Source organism: Otolemur garnettii, unplaced genomic scaffold (assembly GCF_000181295.1).
Source record: "Otolemur garnettii isolate 467f Iridium unplaced genomic scaffold, OtoGar3 scaffold00004, whole genome shotgun sequence".
Lineage (NCBI taxonomy): Eukaryota > Metazoa > Chordata > Mammalia > Primates > Galagidae > Otolemur > Otolemur garnettii.
Genome location: NW_003852399.1, coordinates 1,343,329 through 1,364,741, shown reverse-complemented (window position 1 = coordinate 1,364,741; position 21,413 = coordinate 1,343,329). Strand labels below are relative to the sequence as shown.

The window sequence follows — 21,413 nt, the reverse complement described above, 5'->3', positions numbered from 1 at the left end:
AGATCCAGTGAGCTTTGACATGGGAGTTGGAATGACCTGTGTTTATCTACTATGTTACCCCCACAGCATAGCCAAAGGAAGCCTTGATTTCTCTCCAGGCAGAATAGTGGACAACTCACAAAATGGCCTGATTTCAGATCTTTGGGATCAACTGAGAATATGTTTATTTAAAAGCAATTTTAAATATTAAAAAAAGTAGAAATTAACACATACAGTACTGAAAAACTGTCACATTAAATACATGTGAAATGACGAGTGTACTGATGTTTGATGGAAACATCCAGATGAGGATCTGAATTTAACTAGTGGCACTACGGGATTCCTATACAACACGTCGGAGTTCTAGGCAATAAAAAAATAAATAGCAATTGCTGTTCAACAGTAAAATAAGACGTACACTATTTGCAGAATGTAACTTTCCCCTCTGGGGGGAAAAGCCCCTAATTTGCTATTTTTTCCCCATAAGGTTCAACACCTTCAAAATACTATATCATGTACAAAATAGCAGATAGTGGCTCACTGAGTTTAAGAACAAGATCAGATTTAAACTCAACAAGATCACCAAAGGTATTCCTATCTAGTTTTCCTATGTCCCATACATAGTACGCTGGATTAGAGAGAACTCAAATTCTCAATGGAAATCAAAACAAAAAAACCCAGGGAAAAAAAGTATTAAAAATGCATTTACCTAAGTTGCTGCAAAAGGGGAAAAGAACAGACACTGACTGTAATTTTAGAAATGGCGCTTTTGTGTGTGTTTTTTAAACCAGTTTATTTTGGAATCAGTTGAAAATAGTCTAGGCCACAAAAGTGAAGAGCTCTTTAATGCAATTTAAAATGTGTAAATGAATGAAATACGACGGGGAGCAACCTCAGATGCTGACTTCTGCTCAGATACCAGGGAGGCTTAGACACGGAGGCTGGGGAAGCTGCCAGCCACACACCAGTGGCCAACTGGTTCCTTGTGCCCTTGGTTTAGTGTGGGAATCCCCATGTGTCCTGATACTGAGGAAGCAACTGCTTAAAATCACTTTCCAACGACAGCTGATAAAATATTTTGCAGGTTTGTCATGCAAGGTTTATTTATTAGGTGGCTATTCAAAGTTTTCATGGTAACCACTTAAGCGGAACTAAATTAACATTCACTGAGCACTGTGACTCTATGAAAAAGGGCTTTTCTTAAGGGTTTGCTTGGGAGTTGTGCTTCTGTGAAATTAACATTTCTCATTCAATGCCAAGATTCGCTGCTTAAAAATATTAGTTTTCTGTGCTGTTGCCAAAATAGCAATTTAAGCAAATTTATGCCAGAACGACACATGAGCCTCGGAATCAGGGACAGTCCACTGGCTGTGGAGTACAACCATTGTATTCTTTTCCAAAATTCAGACTGATGTAAGAGACTGCAATACTCACAATGTTCTTAATGATCTGATAAACACGGCTGGGATGAGGAGAAACCCGAGAGGGGGAGAGTGCTTTCCACAGTGCGATTCATAGCAGCGTTCAGAACCTTGGCTATGAGTTGACTTGAAGGTGATGTGTCTAGTGAACAGAGCTTCAGATTGGAAAACTCATCTATAACTGGGGTTTAATAAAGAGCATGGAAAAAGAAAAGCTTGGTTTCAGCACCTGGATTCTACAGTGGGGAAACTATGAAGGAGTGACTTTAAAATTCTTCACCTTGAATATATTTTAAAAGTTTAAATTTATCTAAGAAGCTAAGAAAATAATTTAAAATCGATACTTTAGATGCTTTACCACATATGAGGAATGCTGATTCATATGATATGTAAATCCACACTCTTGAGAAAGCCAAATGACTAGAAACAAATATAGTTGCAACCTTATAATTTCTGCTTTAATGGCAATCAAGTTTAAAAAAATGTACAGTTCCACTTATTCATACTATTCCTTTATAAAAGGCAGATTTCATGTAAGCTTCTAAATGCATGCATAATGTAGAGGCTAATATTTTCTGGCAGTCCTTGGTTCCTGAAAGTTGAACTTCATCAGACATGATTTAAACTTTTGTCAAAATAGTCATGAAGGATATGTTATCTTTGCATAATGAGGTAATATCTCAGGGGTGGGCACTCATCATCATAAGACAGTATTAATCCACTTGTTTGTCTCAACTTGCGTGAGGCTCTGTGCATTGTAAAATGCCACAAAGAATTTTGGACCAGTGAATATTTTGCTGAAGGAATAACACTTACATTGAACAGAGAGCACTTTTCTGTAATAAATACCAAAGTAGGTTTTTGTAGCTGTAAACTGTGTACACAGATAACTACAGGCTGGTCTGCCATGGAGCTAGAAGTTTCACCTGGAAAACAGGACCCACCTCTTTGCTAATGTTGCATTTTCAGTAACACAATTGAGAATACTGCATTGTTAGGAACAGAGAGTCAATTCTATGCCTTTAAACAGTTGCTGGAGACCACTTCTATTTGCAAAGCCAGCAGTTCCTATACTTTTTTGTTTGTCTGCTTGTAAAACAGCATAGATAGATATAAGTGCTAGACGCCAAGGATGGCTTTGGCAAACCAGTAAGGCGCGCTGGGTCCCGAGGCTACCCTAATACTGGTGAAGGCAGAAGACACGGGATATTTACAATACACACGGTGTTCCCCTCCTGAGGTGGCCCTTCCATGAGCTTCTGATTCTGTAACAGCAGCTATATACACGTTGTGCACAGGATTACATGGAGGCAGCAGTCTTGCATGAAGGATGTGGACAATCTTAAGGTTCTGCTTTTTGCTAGTCGGATAGGATGTGAACAAAGGACACCGGAAAGACCCCCTTCCTTTCAGGCTGTCCTTCGATGTGCCCTATCTGCAGGGAGAAAAGAGAGTGATCAGGCTGGATGCAGCATGCAGCTGCCCTGTGAGAAGCCCAGCAGAAAGAGCCTGGCCAGGAGTCTGCCACAGCCCTGGGTGGAGTCCCAGCTTTACCCCTTCCAACCCTTCGGTGAACTAGAGAGCACAGTGATCATCAATTGTGTAATGAAACAGCAAATGACAGAACTTACAACATGCTCAGCACTTCTACCTGGATCTTACTGCACCGGCACAGCAACCCCAAAGGCCAGATGTTTCTTACGATCCTCATGTTACAGATGAGGGGATGGTGGCCCAGAGAGGTGCACTGACCTGTCCAGTCTCACACAGGACTCAGATGCCAGAGTCCTTGCTCTGAATCAGGATGCTTGGCTGCCTTTCCAGGTGGGTTAGCTCAGACAAAACTTGTAATAAGCCTCTTATCTGTAAAATGGGGCTACTGAACAAAATCCCTTTGTCCTAGGCTTGTGTGACACTTTAAAAGAGAAGCAAAATTATATTGGAAAGAACTGCTAAGTATCAATTACTTGTTTCCTTGTTACTATGGAGAAAAGATATTATGGAACTTTGAGACTCATGCTGGCCTTTGGCAACTTCATTGTCTGCTGCATAAACTGTAAGTCATGGTTACCTGCAAAAATTTTCTAATGATCTCAGTTAGATCAGAATTAACTGCATTAAAGAGAATCATGTCTTAGGCTTTCAGTAGAAAGAATAAGATCAGTGCATTGGCTTCAAATGCCACACGTATAGAGTGTGATTTTAAGAATGGGACAGAAACACCCAGGCCAACCCTGCTCCACATGACCTAGCCTACCCACCAGGTGTGGCTGCAGATAGCATCGTGCACATGGGCATGCTTTATGAAACTTACATCAAAGGACTTATGGCACTATTCTTCTTTTTTTTTTTTTTCCATCAAGACAGGGCTAGAATGTAGTGGTTATCAGTGCAGCTCACAGCAACCTAAACTCCTGGGCCCCAAAGATCCTCCTGCCTCAGCCTTCTGAGTAGCTGGGACTACAGGAGAGAACCACCATGCCCAGCTAATTCTCCTTTTTGTAGAGATGGTGGGGTAGAGGGTCTTCCTATGTTGCCCAGGCTGGTCTTGAACTCCTAACCAAGAGTCATCATCCTGCCTTGGCCTCCAGAAGTGCTAGGATTATAGTCGTGAGCCACTGTGCCTGGCTTGGCATGTAATGATGACACAAAGAATTTCCCTGAGGAATGATGCTCTAGATACTAAAGAAAATGTCCCACTGCTCTCAGCAGTCTCTGTTGTCATCACATTTCTTAGCAAAGACTATGACCACTGCTTGTTTGTAGTATTAACATAAAGCGAGTTCTTCGACATCCATGTCCCATTTTTCAGAGGAAACTGAGGTTTACAGGAAGGAACTGCTTTACTCAAAGGCACAGAGGTAGTAACTGACTCAGGTGGGGACATCAGAACCCATGTCCTTGTCATTATATTAAGTTGGCCCTCCCACAGGTTTTGTGCCGGGGCAGGAGCTCTGCTGACAGAGGCTGGAAGCAGCCCTGGGGGTCCCCAGGTCACCCTGGGACAGAAGAAAGTCCCCTTTAATCAGTACAGGGTTTCTTAACCTTGGTGCTGCTGACACCCTTGGCTGGGCGGTAGAGGCTTCCTTCTGAGTAGTACAGGATCCCTGACTTCTAAATGCCTGTAGCACCTACTTTCTCAGGGCTCAACAATCAAAGTGGCTCCAGAGATCCCTGGATAGCAAAACTGTCCCCAGTTGAGAACCACTGAGTCAGTCCAAGCATAACCCCTAAAGCACTGTCTAGGCCTGAAGGAAAAAAGCCAAAAGTGAGCGTGCACCTGTGTATGCACATATGCGTACTTGTGTGTTTTGGGCAGAAGCAGGTTCTGCTGACCCAACTGTGAACTATAGGTCCTTTCTCAGCAGACAAAACTGAGTCCCTCATGGTAGGAGAGGGCTCAGGCCCCCAGGGAAGGAGAATTTCCCTGTTGCTGTTGGGAAGTGACACAAGGATGTTGTGAGGGGTGGCTGTCCACCGTACCTCAGGCGGGCAGTTCCCATGGGAAGACTTACTCTCTGGGCAGCCTGAATACAGTGTGGGGCTGCCCTTATAGGGAGGGCCCCTGATCTCCAAACGTTAGGGAGGGCCCAATGCTTTTCTTTCCTGATACCAGGCAGCAGGTTTTAATGTAAAAAGGAGTTTTCATAGATATTCTCATGTAACTTCTCCTAAAATCATCTGTGGAAGGTAGTATGGCCCCACTTTACAGAGAAAGAACCACAGAGCAGATTAAAGACGGAGCCCAAGGACTGAGTGCTTGTAAACTACTGAGCCAGAAGAGGAACTTGGGGCCTCTGACCCCTAGCTGGGGGATAGTGTGGAATGGTGAGCAAAGCCAACCGTTTTGGAATCAGAGCCAGTCCAGAGCCCTGACTGCTGACCTGGCCTGCCTACTGGCTGTGTGGTCACAGGCAACACGTCCCACTTTTGTGTATCTGAAAAATTAGAAAATAATTACAATCCCTAAGACTGCTGAACGAGACCATGTGGGGGAAGCACAGACAAGTGTTAATTCTCTTGACCCATTTTCAAAGCACCACGGCTGTTTTTCCAGCTCGTGACAGTGAGGGAGGATATCAAATGCAAATGGCATTTGGCAAACGGTTGGGCCAGTGAGGCAGCTGGCAGGACCCTGGGGCGAGGGCGCTCTTACTCACTGCAGTGCCTGCCCAGGGCAGGGCGCGGTGGACAAGCGATGGAACAGAACAGGCACATACCCACCACTCCTGGTCCTCCTCCCCTGTGACGACAATCACTTCCCCCTCGATGAAGGTGAGCTCGTCGTCGTTGTCTGCCTGGCAGTCATAAATGGTCTTCACCCGCCTCACCTTGTTTTTCCCCTTAAATAAAGAAGCTGGGTTTTAGCTGAAAGAACAGACTTAAGGGAAAAAAGAGCACAGTGTTCTTTACAAGATAGATGACCTTGGGCAAGTGACTTAACCTCAAGGAGCCTTGAAGGTAGGAAGAATGTCTGCCTGGCGCTGGTGTACTGTGTGCCCCTAAGGAATGACAGACCCTTCCTCTTCCCTAGCAGCAGGGCACTGCCCTGGATTAGTGATCAGGCATCAGTGAGTTATTTTCACTAGAAAGCAAACAATACGGGCAGAGATCAAAATTCAGCTTCACCAAAAAACAAGAAGCACTCTGTCCGTGCCACACCCACAACATCAGCTTGCTGAGATGACAGCAGAGTCTAAAAATGTTTTTAGGAAACATGATGTAAAGCAAAATGTGCAGCTTCTGCATATTCAATGTGCAGCATAAACAAATTTCTTAGTCCTCATGCAAAACACCAAGTCAGTACATGCAAGTTAAACACAGCGGGATCAGCCACGGCTAGGAGGATTCAATGCAGTTTCCAAAACAGTTTTAATTTCTGACCAGTTTTGACTTGGGCTTTTGTTAGACTTCCAGTTCTTTGCAGACAAGATGAAAATGGAGATATTGCCTTCTCAAGGATGTTCCCTCCCACAACTAATTAAATAATTAGCAATAAAAAAGCAAGCTGTCTCTTTAAATGTTCTGGGTCAAGTGACTTCTCTGTCCCATTTCTCCTTTCTGAGCTCCCCCTGGCCTGTGCAGAGGCTCTGAGAAGCCAGGCAGAACTGTGGCTGTGGCAGATTTGCATCTCAGTTCTGACTCTGAGCAACCGAGAAGGACTGTACTGTGTTAATTTACAATGGGAAGAGAATATGAGATAATAAAACAACTAAAGTGGCTCAGTGCCTGTAGATCAGTGGCGAGGGCACCAGCCACATACACTGGAGCTGGCAGGTTCGAATCCAGCCTGGGCCTGCCAAATAACCGTAACTCCAACTAAAAAATAGCCAGGCGTTGTGGCGGGTGCCTATAGTCCCAGCTACTTGGGAGGCTGAGGCAAAAGAACTGCTTAAGCCCAAGAGCTTGAGGTTGCTATGAACTGTGACACCATGCACTCTACCAAAGGCGACAAAGTGAGACTTATCTCATAAAAAAAAAAAAAAAAAAGCACAACTACAGTGTGTAGCATGAAGTGGGATTTTGCATATGTGCAAAGACTAGTGAGGCTGTCCCGGTGCCCAGCACTCATGGGAGACTTCCCTTTTGAATAGTAAAAGCATTTGCCATAGTCAACATGGCATCTCAAATCCACAATGGGGTTTTATTTCTCTTACCTTTCCTTTAGCATTGACGTGACATACTTTTATGGTAACTTTGTTTTTGGAGACAGGGTCTTACTGTATTGCCCAGGCTAGTTTTGAACACTCAGGCTCAAATAATCCTCTTGTTTCAGCATCCCAAGTAGCTGGGACTAGAGCTGAGCACGGAGCTTATTGTAATGTTTTTAGAATAAATGTGAATAAGGGCAGAGTTGCCACATACAATAGGAGAGTTTTTGGTCACCCCATTAACTGCTCCTTAGCCAGAACCAGTGCCCTGAGGGCGGCAGCTGTGCAGAATACCCAGCATGCTACATCTTCTTGGAGTGTCACTTCTCCACCAAGATTTTGGGGGTGGGGGAAAGCTACTTTATACCAAGGTAAAATTGATATATTATAGGGTACAAAGCATTTCATGAAAATGACAGAGTATGAAGCATCTACAAGGTCTGTGGAAGTCTCTTGGGGCTTCCCCTCCAGTCTCTGCAGGAAGATGCAGTGAGAAGCAGGGACTTGGAGGATACTCAGAACCCAGAGAGGGAGACTGCTTCCTTGTGGCCTTAGGGAAAGAAGGCGGCTGTCTAGGATCCCCTAGTGACCACTCTGCATCAGAAGTGCTGCTCATTTGTGTCTAATCATCCTTGAGCTCAGACATTCCATGAGGAAACTGAGGCTCAGAGAAAGAAACTTGCCAAGGTCATGTGGTTGCATTAGGCGCTGAAACCTAGTCTAAAGCCTGCATTCTTTTTATTTTTTTGAGATAGAATATCACTTTTTTTTGTTGTCCTCAGTAGAAAGCCATGGTATTATAGCTCACAGCAACCTCGAACTCTTAGACTCAAGTGATCCTCTTGCCTCACTCTCCTGAGTAGCTGGGACTACAGGTGCCTGCTGCACCACATGGCTATTTTTAGAGATGGGATCTCACTCTGGCTCAGGTTGGTCTTGAACCCCTAAGCTCCAGCAGTCCACCTGCCTCAGCCTCCATAATACTAAGATTACAGGTGTGAATCACAGCACCCAGCTGAAGCCTGTGTTCTTAAGCAGTGGGCTCTATTTCACCATTAACGTTTTGACCATAGCACAGAAGCAGAGTTGGTTAGGTGAGCAAGCCCCTGCTTTTCTCGTATCATTTGGAGCATATACCCTCCCGCCAGCTTTCAAAGTGCAGTACAGGGGTCATGAGAGCCTGGACATTGGTGCCCACCCACCGTATTGATTTTTCTGGGCAGTGGTACGGGCGTCTCTGGCAGAGTAGGCGTGAGGTCATTGGAGTCTTCAGATGCTTGCTTTTGGATGCCATCTCTGGACTGCACATTTGGGGAGAGATCCACTGGGTGTGACTTCTGTGTGACTTCAGAGGGCTGCTGAGCCTTGGGTGAAACATCTCCCGTCTGGGATTTTGCCAGCAGGTCTCCCAGTTGTGGTTTAGGGGGCAGGTCCTTCATCTGTGGTTTGGGAGGTAAGTCTGAGAGCTGGGGTTTGGGTGGAAGGTCTCCCAGCTGTGGCTTGGGGGGCAGCTCTCCTGGCTTAGGTGGCAAATCTCCAATTTGGGGTTTGGGAGCCAGTTCTGTGGGCTTCGGGGGCAGGTCTCCAGGTGGTGGCTTTTGTGGTAACTCCGCCAGTTGTGATGATTTCTGAAAGACTTCGGGTGGGACATTGGCTTTGTCTAGGGAGAGATGATGGATGGTGTCTGTTTTCCTTAGGGCCACTGTGAGAAACAATCACAGAGAGGGAGGTCACTGGACAGAACCTGAGGTGGGAAGGGCTGTTGTCTCCCCTGTCACTGTCATCTGAAGGAGGCACAACCACTGTGAAGGGAGCTGAGCACTTGGGACAGAGGAGTTCAGGGACCAGGCCCAGGCTGCCTGTTTCTAAAAAGATGAAAGTTGAAAGCCTGGAAGGTATTTAAATTCACTACTTTATGCCTCACAATTATATAACAGGATGTCCATACTAATCCAGAATTGGAAAAATAAACACCAATCGTAATACAAGCAGATTAAAGAAAGCTGGAAAGTACAGTGTTTAGAAGTAATTTTTTTTGTAAGCCTACCACCTAAATGTAACCATTTAAAATATTTTGATATTTTTCTTCTCCCCCTTTCTATATATTTTCTACACATATAAATTCATCTATTTAATACTGTTTTAGCAAGAGTATTTGTCATGTTATGAAGAATTCTTTATCAACAGCATGTAATTCTGAATGGTTTCTTTCTTTCTATAGCTGTATCATAATTATTATTTCCCCCCATTTTATAGGATCCACACAAGTATATAAGAAGCAAAGGCTTCCCCCTCACCCTGCCTCCACCCTCGCATGCTGTTACATGTTGGTGACACACATACATGTGCTTATGAATCTTTAAAAACCCTCATACAGGATATGTACATTGTCTGAAACTGTTTCCCCCACCTAGTATGATTGGAAGAGTTTCTAAGTCAGCTTCTCCTTGTTCTCTCTCTTTTTTTAGAGACAGAGTCTCACTTGGTCACCCTCAGTAGACTGTCGTGGTGTCATAGCTCACAGCAGCCTCCAGAGTAGCTGGGACTACAGGCGTCCGCCACTCCGGCTACTTTTGTTTGCAGTTTGGCCGGAGTTTGGTTCAAACCCCCCACCATTGGTATATGGGGCCGCACCCTACTCACTAGCCACAGGTGTAGCCCGTCCTTGTTCCTTTAATGGCTGTGCAGCACTGCACCGCTGAGGGAGCATGCAGTTTGCTGAACCATTCCCACAGCTGTTTATACATTTGACGTGGCAGCACTGACTTCAACTGTAGCTCTACTTAGCAGCTGTGTGACCGTGGGCTAATTATACCACCTTTCTGTGCTCCAAGGTCCTCATCTCTAAAACCTTACCTCAAAGGGTTGGCACGAGGATTATTCACGTTAATATATGTAAAGAATTTACTGACAGGACCTGGCAGGGTATAAATATTACATAAGAGCAATATCATTATTATTTGACAAGGTTCCTTGAGGCCAAGATTCTTCTTTTCATTCATTTTTGTTAACTCTGGCTCCGGGCACAGAGGGTCAAGCATATAGTATAAGGCAGGAAATAGATACAGTGCCCTGAGTGGATCAAACTAAGGATTTACATTTTTTTTTTAAAATAATGTTTTTTTCTTTGATTTCTGTCCTGCACAAAAATTTAAAGATTTTATCCTAAAAACACAACTTACTCTCAGAAAATTATTCTTAAAAAAAAAAAAGAAGAAGAAAAAGAAAAGATCAACTCCAGTGCTGTGAATCGTCACAAGCTGTCTTGAGGCTGCTTCTACACATGACCTGTCTAGTCACATCCCTACAAAAACCAAACGCAAGTATACTTTGCTCTGAGCTGACCCCTGATCTTCTGCTAAAGGGGTCTTGTGCTCAGATTTAAACTAGATTAATTATTTAAGTTTCTCTCTTGGACATTTGAAACTGGCTAAACACCCCTCTGAGGCAGGTGGTAATTTATGGAGGGAAAAAGCTGGGGGAATCCCTGAGGCTGTGGGGGTGGAGGGCCTTGCTGTGAGTTATGCTTATGGGCGAACAGGAACTGTAAGAGCTGGGCACCCCAAAGTCTCACAATACACAAGCCCTTTTACCTTCAACTCCAATTCAAGGAATATATCCTAAGAAAATGATCAAAGCCGCACCCTGAGATGTCTGTGCCAGTGTTAGCACTATTTATGATCGAAAAAATTGTCAATTGTCTGAACACCAAAAGGCAGGGGACTGCTTTGAAAATGGAATACCATGCAGCCAATAAAAGTTATACTATTGTGTAACAGATTTCATGAAAAAGGTTGTTGATTTTTAATGTGGAAAAAAAATCAGCTTAAAATAAACTTAAAAAAAATAAGCAAAGCACAGAAAAAAAGACAAAAGATATATACTAAATTGGTTATCTTGGGCTATAAGACTGCTGGTGGCTTGTATTTTCTTATTTGTATTTCCAAATATTCCCTAATAGATATTACTTCAATAATAACACTCATAAACAAAGTAAGTAAAAAGACAGTTTGTTCTTTAGGGGAGTCTGCCCAACCTCTGTGGCTATTTCATCCTCAAGTTAGTCTTATCCTTTCTGCAAAAGAAGTCCTTTCTGGCTGCATTCTTAGACTCTGAAGGGTAGGCCTTTCCCCCACAATGGTACTACAAAGAGTCCACTGCTACAGTGAGGCACATTCAAAACAGAAATGAGATGAAAATCCCAAGCCACCCTCCCCAGGGGCAAAAAAAAAAAAAAAAAAAAGAAAATAAAAAAAAAAAAAAAAAAAGAAAAAGAAAAATTACTCAGTGCTGGGAGGGTTATCCTGTGACTGCCTCCTGCGGGCTCGACTGCCTGAAAAATGGGTAGGGCCCTTTGGAAAGCTGCCTGGTACACAAGTAGGTGCTATTGAGATTATAGCCTTGTACTGGCACAGTTCCCTTCTGAGACTGATACTGAGAATGTGACTGAGGAGGACCAGGCAGAGGAGGAAGGGCCTACGTGAAGATGTTCACGACACACTTCCAGCCCCGAATTCCAACAAAAGGGGATGCTGAGTGAACGATGGCTCTGCACTGAACGAACAGCGTGCCTCAGCAGTCTTCAGAAGAGCTCATGAACACGCAAAAAATACTCACATTAAAACGCTCAGTGGAAAAAAACAGGATGCAAGACCGTGCTTTCATGGTGACAACTATAGAAAAATGTGTGTTCCTGGATGGGTCAGGGAGTTGTACTACAGAATTACAGATGACTTTGTTCATCTGAAAAAATTCTTTAACATTTCTGTAATACTGTTGTTTTATATAAAAAGCAGCATTTAAAAAATGTTGTAGTATGTCTCCTGCTGAGGAGGCTTTAAATCAACCCTTTTAAAAGATACCCACAAGATATGAAAAAAGGGTGGTGTGTAGAAGGGGAAAAGAGGCAAATGTGGCCAGGACAGCGTCCACACAATACCGCTGCTGCTGGCAGACGCCCAGGGAGGGAGCTTAGCTCTGCCCCCACCAGCCTCATAGATGCTCTCAGCCACTAGTGGAGGTGGGTCAGAAATGTGCATGTGGATGTCCTAGGAAAGGCCCAGTGAGTGGATGACCATCAGTCACCACTACAGCTCCCACAAGTTCCAGCAGTGGGTGAGCGAGGGCTCCTGGTCGAGCCGCAGCCTCTCTCCTGAGCACCACCCTCCTCTACATCTCTTGTGACTTCTGTCTGCCTGTAGTGGTGTCCCCCACTAGGCAGAGTGCCTTGTGGGCAGAGGCTTCTTCACTGCTTTACCCCAGCAATGGGCACATGGCCTGAGACAGAGAAGATGCAGGTGGAATGAATTAACGGAGAAAGAAGTCTCGTGTTGGCTTTCGGCGTAAAGACTTACACAAACATCCCAGCTTTGCTGCTCTTGAGCAAGTTTCTTAACTGACTAAATCAAGGTTTTCTCATGTTAAAAAATGTAGACAATATTGTTTAGTTTATAAGGGGGTGGATATGATCATATCAGATGAAAATGTGTAATGCTTAACCGGAAGCAGGCTGTCAACTGAGTGGTCCTCCTGTTACTTTTACATGAGACAAAAGGAGTGGAACAGGGGCCTTCTGGCCATTACAGGCATTTCTTTCTTTCTTTCTTGTGATTTTTTTCTATTTAAAAAATTATACAACTTAGGCTTACAGTAAAAATTCAAACAGCTGAAGAAGGTGTACATAGAAGTCATTTCCTCATCCCCAGTCCTATTCCCAGGAATTTGGGTATCTTTCTAGAGGTATTCTGTTGATAAGCTTAAATATTTTTCATTAAAAAAAAAACTACATAGAATCATATTTCATGGATATCTTTTGACATCACATTCATACCTGCTTTGTTCTTTTTATTTTATGTTGTCCTTGGTAGCGTACCATGGCGTCACAGCTCACAGCAACATCAAACTCTTGGGCTTAAGTGATTCTCTTGCCTTAGCCTCCCAGTAGCTGAAACTACAGGCGCCTACCACAAGGCCTGGCTACAGAGGCGTTCCTAATCACAAATCAAAGCCCCATTATTGCTACCACTGTTGAGAGATACGGTGCAGGGCCATGCTGTGCCCAGTGCCATGTTCCACATCCTCTCTGCCACCCCGGGCTCTGGTATGAGAATGTAAATGTTGGTACTGGCCTGAGCCCCTTGAAGTGAAGAAGGGAGGCTGGACAGGGCCTCAACTGCACACCAGCCAGGAAGACTTGATGTGGAGCCGGTGAGAGATGGGACCACAGAGCAGGGAAGGGGAGGAAGGAAGCCTTCCTGAGACTGGCCTCTGTGTTGCTTATTCTTTCTAACAACCCTGTCACTTGGATATCACCATATTCCTTGTTTTCCAAGTGGAGACACTAAGGGAAGCTACAGAGCCTCCCCAAGTCACAGAGTGAGTAAGGGATGAGCAGCCCCTAGCCCAGAATAGTTCAAACTGACAGGAAAAGGGTGACCATCCCTTTACTATTTTTTTTGGCATATGCTGTGCCCCACACCATTCCAGGTACTTGGAACAGAGCAGGTTCCTGCCTCCTAGGAGCTGGCATTCTGGTGAGAGCACAACAAGTACGCAGGGACTACATCAGAGTGTGAGGGTGTGTAAAGCAGAGGAGAAAGGGCATGGCAGGGACAGTGGGTTACCGAACAGCGTGGTCAGGGAAGGCCTCTCTAACATGGCGGCAGCTGAACAAAAATGTCCAGGAGGCCACAACACCAGCTGTGTTGCCGTGTGGTAGGGGAAGAGATGGCTCAGGATGGTGGCAGAGGGAAGAGCAAATGCAAAGCCCTGAACCAGGAATGTGTTTGGGAGCTTTAAAGGGAAGCAGGAGGCCTGGGGCAAGAGTGAAATACCCACGGAGGCCAATGGGAGGGTAGAGATCACAGACATGGCAGAGTTCAGATCACAGAAGGTCCTGGAAGGTACTGTAAGGACACTGTCTTTAAGAAATGGGCAATATATAAGGAAAAAGGGGAGAAGGAGGGGAAAGGAGGGGAGGTGGGAGGACGGGTGGAGGGAGGGTAGTTGGTGGGACCACACCTACGGCGCATCTTACGAGGATACATGTGAAATTTACTAAACGTAGAATATAGATGTCTTAACACAACAACTAAGAACATGCAGTGAAGGCTATGCAGTTTGATGAAAATATTTCAAATTGTATATAAAACCAGCACATTGTACCCCGTGATTGCATTAATGTACACAGCTATGATTTAATAAAAAAAAAAAAAAAAAAAAAGAAGTGGGTAACAAGCCTGGCAAGAATCAAGAGTCTGTGCTTAAGTGTTGTGTTGAGAAGCCTATGAGAGATCTGAGTGGTGGTGCTCACCGGGCTGTGGTCTGTGACTTCCATTGGAGATGTCAGTGCAGGGCTACCCAGACAGTCTGAAAGCTGAGGCTGTCTGGACCACTCAGGGACTGAGGGCAGATGCCAAAGAGAAGCAGTTCACAACCATGACCTGTGGCACCCCAACACTCAGAGGCTGAGGTGAGGCGAAAGCAGCAGAAGAGGTTGAGGGGGGACCATCAGTGCAGTCAGAGGAGCAGGGTGGTGTCCAGAAGCCAAGTGCAAAGTGATCAACTATGTAAAAGCTGCAGACGGGCCAAGTAGGACAGGAGCTAGGACCTGACCCCTGGTCAATGGCCTCTGGAGAGATTTGAAGAGAGGGCGGGTGAGTGGATCTTGGCTTCGAGCACTAACAGCTGTGAGCTTCCTGGAGAGTGCATGGGATGGTGTGCAATGCTGCTGGGACAGACCACCACCTATGGAGTGGTTTTGCCAAAGCCTGAACCTGTGTCTGTCAGGTCTCTCGATCTGACTTCCAACTAGCAGGGAGATGGAGGAACATGCTAAATGAGCCACAACTCGGGGCTGTAATCAGCAAAACCTAGACAGAAAAACCTACAGGACAAAGAATGCAGTTTCTTCAACAAATAGAAGGAGCAAGAGGGAAACATTAGTGTAGGAAACTCTGGAGATGAATTGATCATCTGTAATGTGTCTAGTTTGTTCCTTATTCAAATACTTTGTAAAAAAAAAAAAAAGAGGGGGGGACAACATTTGTGAGACCACTGGAATTGTAACAGTGCGTGTTTGATGATATGAAGGAATCTCTCGTCTTTCAGATGTGATAATGGGATTGCATGTGTATGAAATAACATGAAGTCTGGGATTTGCTCCAGAATTACTGGGGGTAGGTGGCAGGGAGCGAGATGGAATAAGATCAGGTATAAACTGGTAATTGTGGAGATGGTGGTGAGTACCTGGTTTGGTGGAGGAAGCTGCATTATTCTATTCCGTGTCTTTTTTGGTGTTTCTGTACATGTTTATTATGAGTAATTTCAAATTATAAAAACACACACACACACACACACACAAGGAGAACGAGAGGATAGAGCAACAGGGTGATGAGGAAAGGACACAGGTCCAGAGGGTGCTCTGAGAACATGCACGCACTCTGATAACGGTGCTTCAGGGAGAACAGTGGTGCAGCAGGCCAGGGACACATGCTGTCCCTAGAGGGGCGGGAGTGGTAAGGATTTTAGGACCACAGGTGCCACATGCAGCCAGGTGGGGCTTATGTGCTGACTCGCTGGGCAAACAGAAGCCAAGTCTTGGTTGGACGGTATGGAGGGCAGGGGGACAAGGGGGGAGGCAGGTGGTGGCACCTGCACTAAGGGCAGTGCCAGACGACTGCATGGCCAGTGGTCATGAGGAGAAGCAGACTGTCAACCTCACTGTGCCACTCTTGGCCACATCTAGCTGTCAGGTCCAGACACAGGAGCCAGTACAGCAAGGGTGGGAGCTAGGGAGTGAGTTCAGAGGTGGACTGAGGCTGGGTTGGGAGGGGAAGGTGGTCACGGAGAAAAGGGACACAGGGAAGAGGTGGCAGTGGTTGGGGTTTGGGTGCTAGAGGAAGTGGGCTAGAATGGCAGTGGGGGCAACGTGTGAGCGATATGGGGAGGAGTCTGGGCAGACTGCCTGGGAAACTTATCTCGAACTCCTCTGAGATCAGGACAGCTCTTCGGGCAATGTTTAAAAATAAGAAATAACAGCCAACACCAACCCTGTGAGAAATACCCAGTGAACCCAGAAGCCAAGTCTTGGTTGGACAGTATGGAAGGTGGGGGACGAGGGTAGGAGCCTTTCTTTCTGACCTATGAAGGGTGAATCAGCAGCTGTGTGGCCCCCCTGCTTTACTGCAGGGGAACCCAGCCAGCCTGTCAGTGTCCTTTCCAATGTGTCACCCAAATTCCTACTTCCCAACATTAACCCCTTGACTTGTTGAACTAAGCAGCAGAGGCTGGACTGAGGTTGGAAGTCTTACCACAGATCAAAAATCCACAGAGCAGCCTCGAGCTCCTCTGAACCTCCCTTGTATCTGAGGTGGCCCTGAAGGCATGTGTGAAGAGGGAGTGAACCCGCACTTCTAAAGGTGTCCTGCCACTCTAAAGGAAAGGCAGTGTCACAAAAGGAAGGCAACACTATTGTTAGCGTTGTAATAAGGCGATTAAAGTTTTGGTTTTACAAATGAAAAGCCTGGCCAGGATTAAAAAAGATTTGGTCAAAGAGCTGAGTGTCTCTGCTTGGCAAAGAGGCAGCATTTATAGACACTGCTTTCTTGTGCTTTGCAGAGCATGGGCATTGCTGCTCTTCGCGACAGATGCCATCCTAACGAAGGATTCCTTTGCCACCCACTTGTGAGGGACTTTCGGAAGCATGACTTCATTTTGTCCTTACAAAACCTTACAAAGTAGGTATTATTTCCTCCGTGTTACAGATGAGGAGTCTGAGGGTTAGCAGAGCCCCTAAGTCACTTGTCCTAGGCCACACAGCTGCTAAGTGGTAGAGGTAGAACTAGTTTCCAGGTCACTCTGATTATGTTTATAACAAAGAAATAGTATGTGGGCATTATGTTTTCTACAAAAGTGGTTTTTTTTTGAGGGGGTGTTAAGAACAATGTTTTGCTAATCGTCCAATGTGAGTTCATAAATTCTTTAACAAATGCTTACTAGTCATCTACTACGTGCTTGGTGCTGTCTAGGCATTTGGGGATTAATGAACAAGAGAGACAAAGACCCTTGTGCCCTTGGAGGGTACAATGACACTTTAATTGCACAGGAATGTAGAAAAGATAAATCTTACCTTTCTGAGGTAGTTTAGGAAGAACTCTCGGGCCAAGGGCAGTCTTTGCAGAACTGGTGCTAATTAATAAACAAGAAAGAATCATTTAGAATTGAGAAGTGCTAGAATATCAGCAGTGATAAATCATTTACAAAAATCAAAGGCATTTACAGAACGATGTAAAAAAAAATTCATTGGAAATTTCTTTTTTTTTTTTTTTTTGAGACAGAGTCTCACTTTGTCACCCTTGGTAGAGTGCCATGGTGTCATAACTCACAGTAACCTCAAATTTTAGGCTCAAGAGATTCTCTTGCCTCGGCCTCCCAAGTAGCTGGGACTATCGATACCCATCACAACACCCAGCTATTTGTTTTAGATATGGGGTCTTGCTCAGGCTGGTCTCAAACCTGTGAGCTCAGGGCAGTCCACCTCAGCCTCCCAGAATGCTAGGATTACAGGCATGAGTACCTGTGCCCAGCCTTTTTTTTCTTTTTTTACAGTAGTAGTAGGCTTTTATTTTTAATACCTATTATGCCATGAATTCATAGGGAAAAGGTTCCAGTAGCTCAAGGAGGTGCCTTGCCATTGAATGGGACAAAGCATTGCATGACTATTATATCATGAATTCACCAGAAATAGATTCTAGCACCTTATATCACTGTTACATGGGGTCTGTTGGTTCTCCTGTGTGCTATGCTGTACACCTATTACGCCATGAGTTCATGGGGAATAAATAGGCTCTAGCATCTAATAACACAGTTCCATTGGTTCTCCTGTATGCTATGTTATATGCTTATTATGCCATGAATTCATAGGGAATGGGTTCCACGAGCTCAGGCTCCTTTCCATTGATTCTCACAAAGTGTGCTCCTCTGGGTGGCGCAGGTTGGTGCTTCAGTTGAATCCAGGTATCTTTCTCTTTGGCTTCCTTCCTTTTCTGATCATTTTCTTTCACACATTTCAGGAAGTTATCTTGGCTCTTAGAGTACTTAATATGCTCAGTATGAACATTAATCCTCTTGGCAAGAACCATGTCCTTAACTTGTTTTGTTTCCAACAATGCCAACAGCATGCTGGGTAACACTGCAGACTCTTCCAGTTTTGCCATGGCAATATCTGTGTGGCATGCCTTTTTGATAGTACCCATTCCCTTGATGTCTATAATATCAACTCTCTTATAGATTCGTATGTATGTGGCCAAAGGAACAACTCCTTTTTTTTTTTTCCAATTTTTGGCCGGGGCTGGTTTTGAACCTGCCACCTCCGGCATATGGCCAGCGCCTTACTCCTTTGAGCCACAGGTGCTGCCCCAACTCCATGTTTTCTAAAGGCCCAGAGAACATGTATCAGGTACCTCTCTTCTTTCCCTTTGTTTGTCATTTTGATGAATTACTGGAATATGGTGTCTCCAGCCAAAAAGCCGTTCAAAACTTCTTTAGCCAAAGATTATAGTGTATTTGCCATCTTTTAATTTGCTGTGCCAGAGAGGCACAGTGAGAGGGTGAAAAAAATCCCTCTAATGATAAAGTCAGACCTTTCCATTTCAAAGCTCTTTCCAGAGGTAAACACATTTATGAAGGCACTTGGAACACTCTAGTCGTGACCCCAATGCAGCACATGAAAGCAACTTATTGAACGGGATCCCCACAAAGCAGTTCTCATCATCCTCGTTTCTAGATGGGGAAACTGAAGTGTCAGTGGCTGCCAGAAAGCCCTGTGCTAGTAAGAGTTGGAAGTGGCATTCAGCTCTAGCCCTGCTTACCTCCAGGGCCCTCACTTCTACCACTCCAGAAAAACAAATAGCTTGCTTCCTGGGCCACCAAATGAGGAGGGAAAAGTGCCCAATTCTCTGCAATACAAGTCCATACTCTATCACCCTAGAGCATCAAATGTAGTTAACCCTTCCCCAACTGAAATGCCAGGGCTGTACGTGGAGTCTATCAGTTAGGAGCCACTGTTCCCTCCGACAAGAGCCCATAATGTCAAGAGCAGCCACACACATGAGCTGCAGCTGCCACAAGCTCCTTTTATTCTCTTGTTTCTCCCTTTCTATTTTCTGATGTCCTAAGAGTTGGTTTCTTTTTCTTCTTTCTAGCCTAACTGCATTTAAAATAAAAAGAAAAAGGCAAACCAACCAGTCAAAACCAAACAAATAAAAAACAGTCAAGGAAGAAAAAGGTATGTGTTCAAACGCCCTTGATCTTAACCTTTCTTTAGCTCACTCGAAATTCTTCTACCTCTGGGGAACTAGAGAATATTGTTGAGATAAAGCCACTACTAAATGAGAAACAGTAAACACGAGAAGGCTTTGCTTCTAACATTTTTGGAGCATTTTGTTGTATCTGTGTCCTGCCTCAGCATTTTCTCCAGGAAGCACAGCCACCCGCAATTGGCGTGACCATGATGGTCATTCCTGACCACGTTACTAAGGCCAAAAGTCTAGGTTCAAATGTCTCTCACACTGAAGTCTCTGCATCCACATTGCTATGCTTGGACCTGGGGTCCTTCCTATTGGAAATAAACACATGGCTGCTCCTGCTGGTTGTGTTACGTGTACCTGTATGTGTACATGCGTGTGCATGGACAGTGGGTGACTCAATGGGTCACCAAACAGCTCTAGATTACGATCAGCCTGATTTCATTTAAAAATGTTTTAAGAGTGTTTTCTGAACATTTGGCCCTCTCTCTAGTCAGGGGGACAACCACCAGGACTTTAGCTTTACAGGGCCCCTCAGAGCAGGGCTGAAGGGGATGGAGCGAGGCATGAAAGGCAGGGGATAGAGTAAAGAAGGGGCATGGAGCGTGGGGTCTGGAGAAAAAGCAAGCTGGGAGCAAGCTCGGATATCTGCATCTACCATGTAACTGTGCCAGGCCTCAGGTCCCCCATCTGTAAACTAAGGATAACAGGAACTGGGCCTATCTCACAGGGTTAAAAGATTAAATAAGGCAGTGGTGTTAAAAGAAGCGAAGTTTTGTTTTTCATCTTTTAGCAACTCTGGAAAGCAACTCTTACACACCAGGTGACTTTTTCTCCCTGAGGTTTGAGTCTGAAAGTGGTTCTTTGTGTCATTTTCTCAATGGCACCTCTGCAGCGGCATCCAACCTTTTGGCTTCTCAGCACCACATTGGAAGAAGAATTGCCTTGAGCTACACACTAAATATACAAACACTAACAAAAGCTGATGAGCAAAAGAAAAGGTCTGTACACAAATTTTCATGATATCTGCCACCATAGATAAGCAAAAAATGTCCTCATCTAATTTAGAGAAAACCGTTTGGGGTTAAGGCTAGATAAATAGTGCCCACAGATCTGAAGTATCCCGAGTCAGTGAAAGGAAAGACGGAAGGTATACTGCTTTCATCTCGTCCTAGAAACAATCTTACAAATAGGTAACGCGAAAAGAGTCACTTTTTATGTTTGAAAATCTCTGGGCAGTAAGATTTCTCTGAGGAATATCTTTTCCTTCCTTCCTGAAAAATGAATTAAGAGGGAAAGTAACCAAAATTACTTAATTGAAACAGCAAAAATAAAAACTCATTCTAACAGGAATTCTGTTAAAGACCATTGCAGGATCCTATGACCATCAGAGAAGTGAGGTGAGCAGACCCCACCCCAGTGAACTTGACAGAGAGCTGTTCAAAGGTGTGGTCCCCAGAACTAGGGCCGACTGAGACTGGTTCGTGGAGGCTCAGTGTTGAGTGCCCGTGAACTGAGCGGACATTCAGTTTTGTACCACAACTGGCCCCGGGCGGCTGGCTACATTCAAGAGTGGTGCTGGGAAAGCTGGGAAAGCCTGTTCTTGTAATTCTGTCCGTTGCACCTATGAGCCCAGTAGGAGAGAGAAAAGCGCTGAGATGGCTTACCTTGACTGTTGAGACAGTCCCTCAAACTTGTTTGCGGCCTTACTTGAAGATGATGAACTCACGTCGTTACCTACAAAGGAAAACTTCAATGTGAAAAGGTGTGTTTTACGCCCTCGGACAAGGAAATGCAATATGGAGACATATGGGTCTGGCCTACAGATGGGCAGTGCTCGGGTTCCAGAAAGGCATTTGAAAGATCCATGCCAGAAGAGCATGCATTTCTGGCATTAAGACAGAAAGGAATTAGGCACTGCTTTGGGCTTTGATGAAGTTTAACTGCCAGTAAGGGAGTATGCCAGAGAGGTGAACAGCTTGCTCCCTGGAAAGGTCTCAAAGATCATGGGAACGTGGTGATGTTCCCAGTGGCTCAGGATGGTGACCTTGGTTTGA

The 21,413-nt window shown here is 44.8% G+C and overlaps 1 protein-coding gene across 1 annotated transcript in view; it reads right to left on the bottom strand.

Moving 5' to 3' along the window:
- Window positions 1-763: 763 nt before the first annotated feature.
- ASAP1 (ArfGAP with SH3 domain, ankyrin repeat and PH domain 1) overlaps window positions 764-21,413 on the bottom strand; it is a 345,855-nt gene continuing 325,205 nt past the window's right edge. The window contains exons 25-29 of the mRNA XM_003782341.2: window positions 21,024-21,093; window positions 17,181-17,239; window positions 8,254-8,753; window positions 5,621-5,743; window positions 764-2,835 (exon numbers count right to left, since the gene is read on the bottom strand). Coding sequence (XP_003782389.1) covers window positions 2,761-2,835; window positions 5,621-5,743; window positions 8,254-8,753; window positions 17,181-17,239; window positions 21,024-21,093 — 827 coding nt within the window. The 3' untranslated portion in view covers window positions 764-2,760. The remainder of the gene's footprint in view (window positions 2,836-5,620; window positions 5,744-8,253; window positions 8,754-17,180; window positions 17,240-21,023; window positions 21,094-21,413) is intronic.